We start from the raw sequence: 6000 nt of genomic DNA, 5'->3' as shown, positions 1-6000 counted from the left end.
AATTGCCTGACTGCATCAGACCTGTTGACCATCTAGTCCAGGGGCCAGCAGCAGATACTTCACAGGAAGTTGAAATCGCAGTGTAAATTGCCCCATACCTGCTTAGCTGACCTCTGTTTTGATATTATCTTAACACCTAATAGGTTAAATTGTCTTAACTTCCTGTTCTGTGATTTATATCCACTCCAAAAATGTTTCCTTGTATTACTCCAAAGCTCTGTTGAATCTTGCCAGGTTCTTTGCCTTGGTGACATCCTCTGGCAACAAATTCCACGGTCTAATCAGACACAGAGTGAAATAGTATTCCTGTTATCAAATTTGAAATTGTTCCGTGTCAGTTTCATTGAATGTTCCCTTGTTCTTCTATTATGGGACCGGGAGAACTAATAAAATGGTAATGGAAAATAGGTCATTTGAGTCTGAATCTCTTAACACATTTAAGAGATGTTACTAGGGGTCCACTGATAGAGATTTTTTGGGCCGATACCGATCCGATTCGAATATGCAGTCCCACAGCATGGAAAGTGACGTCTGGCTGGTATGTCTGTTGTGGGGGAAGGGGTGGTGGGAAGGAAGGGGCATGGTGCAGGGGATGCAGATCGTGGCCCTTGCAGTGAGGGAGGGAGTCGGGCTGGGGCTGGGCCAGGGCAGGGGCAGGTGCTGCCCAACTGGTGTGGGGCAGGGCACAGGACAGACCCACGGCTTGTCCAGGGGGTGTGGGGAGGAGGGTGGCGGCTCCTGCTGCTGCATACACCCTGGGAGGCGGGGGGGCATATACCCCCAGGTCTGTGCGGGGCAGGGTGGGCTGCTACTGTGGGCTGGGGCCAGGGCTGCGCTGGGCTCTTCTTGTTGGGGGTGGTGTCCCGCCCCTACCCCAGCCACATTCCCGCTTCCTCCCTCACCACCAAGGCCTTGATCTGCACTTTCCACCCTTGCTCCTCCCCCCACAACAGACCAACCAGCTGGACCCAGCTGCTCTCCATGCTGCCGAGCTGTATTGCTGGCCGCCTGCGTGCTGCTCTGTGGCTGCACACATGCACGTGGCATTTATTAGCCACATTATCAGCCATATCAGAAAAAAAAGCCAATTGCTAATACTCTCAATTTTTCTCATATCGGTGGCGTTCGTATATGGGACAGGTTATCGGTGTGCCTCTAGATGTTACCCTCTTCAGAAGTCTAGAAGTTATTGCAAATGGTATGAAATTATGATGGCCAGTTTATAATTTGTAAGTCTCAGGTGGTTAAGAAAGAAATTTTAATTTTTTCTGCTTTTATTTATAATACTTTTAGTTAAAGGCATAATTATTGATTTGTAACTTTTTCTTTTTCAGGTGCTAGTGTTTAAATATGAACTCCTAGTCCCAAAAATAATCCTGCCTTAGACTTTGTGGGATTTATAGAGTAATTTATTTTAGATTAAAGAACGAGTTTACGAATCTTCAGACCTTTTCCCTCATTCTTCCTGTGCTTTACATATCTTTATTTCCTTTATGCTTCTATTGGTCTTGGGTGTAGTCCTGTAGGCAGTAAGAAAATATACTAAAGTTTCTTATTGAGTTTAGAATTTGAACATTTTGAATAAATTTGGTTTTGTTTTAATGAAATTTGCCTTGGATTTATACTTTGTTTCTTTTGCTTTAATATCCTAATAAGATATGTATCTCGCTCTTTTTTTCCTTTCTAATAATAGCTGAAGGAGGTAGACGCCAGGAAAATTATCAAAGCGATGTTATCATACGTGTGGCCCAAAGATAGACCAGACCTACGAGCAAGAGTAGCCATATCTCTAGGATTTTTGGCAAGTGCAAAGGTAAGAACTGTTACTCAGTTGTACTGGTGTCACTGCTGAGTCGGGTGGAACTCTAGTGTCCCTGTGCAGTTCATGGTCAGCTGCTAGAAAAGGGGCTCTCAGGCACAGGTGTGTCTCTCTTTTTTTTTCTGGCTGTGAGATGCTGTTAAAACTTTTGGAGTCTCTGGGGTATTCCTGGTGCTGTAGAAAAAGAAAAATGGAAAAATAGCTTCATTTGTACCAGATAGTGTAGTCCTGTGTTTTTAGCAATCACTGTACTATCCTTTATGTAAACAAAAGTTCAAAAGCAGAAGAACAGTGTTTAGCTCTGTTACAAGGCAGAAGTAATGGTTTTGCATTTATTTTGCTTTTAGTCTCTGAAAGAATCCTTTGTGTTCCAACCCGTAGTAAATTTGTGTTGACCCATTCCCAGGTACTTGGAGGAAAACAGGCTCACAATAAACTTCTGCATATTGTTAAAGGAAGGACAGAGTAGGAGTAATATAAAGGAACAAGTGGTTTTTCTCTTTATGTACAGATGCTTTTACCTTGGAAAACAAGTGCACACAAAATCTGTGACTGCAAGGTGCTGTAGAGTAAATTCTTGTTCTTTCACTGAAACCAGAGTCTCAAACTATTTACCTACTGACTGAGCATATTATGTAGAAGTTAAAATAAGATTTCCACTGGGATAAGCTAGCTTCTTGCAAATGGAGTTAAAGAAAGAGGGTTTTTCTGTGGAGAAAGTCTGTCCTGGCAAGAAAACAGCTTCAGTACTGAAAGCAGTTGAATAATGTATCAGCTTATTGGCATTCCGCAGCAATATGGAAGTTGTGAGAAAGAAACAAAATAGAGCCACAGAGGTGATGAAAGGAGGGTACTTTGAAGAGAGATGTTTGTTTTGAGCTCAAGTAGAAAAACCAGTCTTTGGCTTGCAGCTTTGTCCTACCATTAATCTCTCTTAAATGGATAGTATGGGTATGTTCTCAACAGAGAGTCTTTCTTTTTCAGTGTTGTGCAGGAAGCTTATGATAACCCAACTAACAGTGTAGAAGCTGCCGTTGAGGCTTCACCTTCTTTGGCTTTTCATATTTGTACCTCTGAATCCAGTAAACAGTATTCCCAATCTGCTCAAAATCAGGTGCCACGAAGGGCTGAAGATAAAATTACACAGGTGCTTGCATGGTGTATTTATCTAGTACTCATGGAAATTTAGGTCTTTGCTTGTTGTGTGTCTAATGTGAATGCTCTCCTTATGCCTGGCAGCAAATCCAAAAATTCAGTCTGAAGAGGGCTGTTTTTAAAAGCAGTCTGAAGTATTCTTTGCCATCAATGGCAGAAACGTACCCCTTCAGTGGAAGGTTAGATTCCTGAGCCTGCTTCTACATGGTTCTGCAAGAGGGCCTTCAGTCTGTTTTAAGCAATGCTACAGGTAGTGATTTGGGATGTAGTAAAATGAGAATGAAGGCCAGCATGCTTTACTACCATAAATAGGTCTGTACTAGATGCCCTTCTTCTTAAGCCTAGGTCTGCACCCAGCATATAGTTCACAAACTGCTGTTTGCTCCATTTGTGCCAAATCACAGTAATGGTGATGCACTCAAGAGATCCTGTTGGGTTTTTTTTCTTTCCTTTCCCTGCATTATTTCCATGTATCATACTTACTTGAATTTAAGATGAGGTTTCTAAAGTGGTGGTAGAGGATGTAGGTGTGGGGTAGGTGCCAGGGGATGCAGCAATCGCAGGGGGATGCAGGTGTTGGAGTAGGGGACAAAGGGGCAAATACTAGGGGGATAAGCAGCCTGGGCTGCAGAAGGGGGGACAAGTAGCAGTGGAGCAGGTTTGGGGTGTGCAGGCACCAGTGGGGGAGCGGGGCAAGCCACTTGATGGGGGGGTGTGAAGCTTCGGTTCCCTATTCGATTCAGAGAAGATTCAGCCCAATTCAGAGACTGAATCCGCATCAAATCAGGAGACCAAAAAAAACCTGGAGCCTCCGAATCGATTTGGAAAAGATTTAGAAAAAGATGTGGAAGGCAGTCTTTCAGGGGAACAGAAACTGAGAAGAGGGAGGGGGAGCAGGGCGGGAAAGACTGACATCTGTAGCTGGCCAGTGACTGTAATCTTTCCATGATTCCCCTTCCAATCACAGTGCTCTGGGGGAGGGACGTAGAAACAACACACAAGCCTCTGTCTGCAGCCTTTCTGTGCCTTTTGTGAGCTGTTCCTGCCTGAGCATCAGGAAGGCCCCCTGTTACAGGCTACCATCCCTGCTGTTTTCATCAAAATCTGCCAAAAAATGTCAAAGTTATAGATATTTCAGTGATTTCCCATTACAGCCTATGGCTGAATCACTGAATCAGTGCCGAATCTTCCGAAGGTGATTCAGCCGAATCAATTCAGGACAGTGATTTGAATATATGAATTGAATCTCTGTCCTCTGAATCAGCCAGATCTGAATCAAATACTTCCCTATTCGCACAGCCTACCATTGACTTTGCCACCCACTGGCCTTGTCCTACTGCTTGCCTTGCTGCAGTGGTAGGAGGTGGAGGGGATACAAATTTAAGATTGCCTCTCCAAAGCTAGACTCTGGACATGGGACATTGTAATGCATTCATACGTTTTTCCATCTAGAATGTAATTATTGGGGGTGTATCTTAAATTCAAAGTCATCTTGGATTTGGGTAAATGTGGTGTATTGCTTTTCTCAACATCTGAAACAAACTGAGGCAGACTAACAAGAAGCTATTTTTCACAAGTAAGAGTGACTTCCAAGTAGAGAGAGAATTTTGGGTTTACCAATTCTAAGGCTTTTTTTTTTTTCTCCCTTCCAGAGACGGAAGATGCTCTTTGTTTCCTTTTTGGTCACTATAGTCTCACAGCTGTTTTTTTGACTATGGGGTTAGCAATACATGTTTGTTTCTGAACAGAAAGCAATAGTATTCCTAAGGGTATTTCTTGGTCACTGATCATATTGGATTAATTGCATGGTTTTACTGGTTTCTGGCATCATATGAAAACAGAATTAAAGCTGGTTAAAATTAAAAAATTCCAAAACCGGCTTTGGAAAAAATCGTTATGTTTCCATTCTGTTTTTCAAAGCAAAACAGTATAGCTAGTCTCATACCAGTATGGCCATGCAGCAGAAAGGGTAGAAGATCTGGAGTCAGTAGTTAATATGCAGGGCAGAACTGTACGAGAGCTGCAGGCCCTCGGGTTTTCCAGCAGCCTGTCAGGTGAACCAGCAGGAATCCTGTCAGAGCCCTGCGTACTGAAAGGTTTTCACAAAATGCTTCGTGACAAATAGGAGGTTTCCAATGAAAAATCATTTTGATGCAAAGTTCTCAACAGTTGTCATCAGAATATTTATTATGGTGGCTGAAAGGTTGAAAGACTCATGTGGATGTTTCCTGCCTGTTGTTGCTGATGCTCTTTCCAACTACATGCTGTTGCCACCATACCTGTCTCACGAACTGTTTTTCGTAGTTTCTGTTCTTTCTGCAAAGCACTCTTTAAATCTGTTCTCCAGGAAAATAAACCAGTTTATGCTGCTTAATCTGTAACCTGCCTGAACCTTGTACAGGGAAAAGGCTGTGCAGTTTTCACATGGAACTGACGTGGTGCCCTTTGCCCTGTTCATTCACATGATTAGTCCTTGTGTGTTTGATGGATATTAGCAGGTTATTGTTTAAGGCTGTTTTTAGTATAAGAAATTTAAGGTATCTAATTCCCACCATATTTACTGTAAACTCAGTTCACTTTGCCCGCTATAAACTTGCTCCTGCAGGACTTGTATTCTTAGATTACATTATGTGTTGTGGCCAGTTATTTGGGGTACTTTTAGGGTTTTTTACTCTGTTTCTATTTGGATCTGGAATTTAGTGCAATTCTGTTTCAGGACTGAGAAGGCAGTATTACATTGTGGCTTCTGAAAAGCCTAGTTACATTCTGCTTCTACCCCATTTTGGAGCTAGGTCGTTTGTCACTGGGGAAAAAGGGTATGGGTTTTCGGTTCCTTTTGGTTTCCTCTTTGAAGGCTTGTACTAATTCCTACTAATAGAGTTCTTGGTGCAGGTCTTCCTGACTGGGGGCTAACAGAGTATGACAGGAGAGGGTCTGCTTCAGGGCCAGTAAAGCCTTTTTCGTAGAAGACTCTTGGTTTATAGTCTGCCTAATATATTTTACATTCTGTATCTTAAATATTTATA

At 42.7% G+C, this 6000-nt stretch overlaps 1 protein-coding gene across 1 annotated transcript in view; it reads left to right on the top strand.

Moving 5' to 3' along the window:
* The window catches only part of ABCB7 (ATP binding cassette subfamily B member 7), a 97535-nt gene that overhangs the window by 50626 nt on the left and 40909 nt on the right, over positions 1-6000 (top strand). Inside the window, exon 4 of the mRNA XM_019521502.1 lies at positions 1694-1813. Coding sequence (XP_019377047.1) covers positions 1694-1813 — 120 coding nt within the window. The remainder of the gene's footprint in view (positions 1-1693; positions 1814-6000) is intronic.

This window comes from Gavialis gangeticus, unplaced genomic scaffold, assembly GCF_001723915.1.
Source record: "Gavialis gangeticus isolate Ggan-Ray unplaced genomic scaffold, GavGan_comp1, whole genome shotgun sequence".
NCBI lineage: Eukaryota > Metazoa > Chordata > Crocodylia > Gavialidae > Gavialis > Gavialis gangeticus.
Note: the sequence above shows the minus strand (reverse complement) of the source record. Positions and strands in the feature narration are given on the sequence as shown.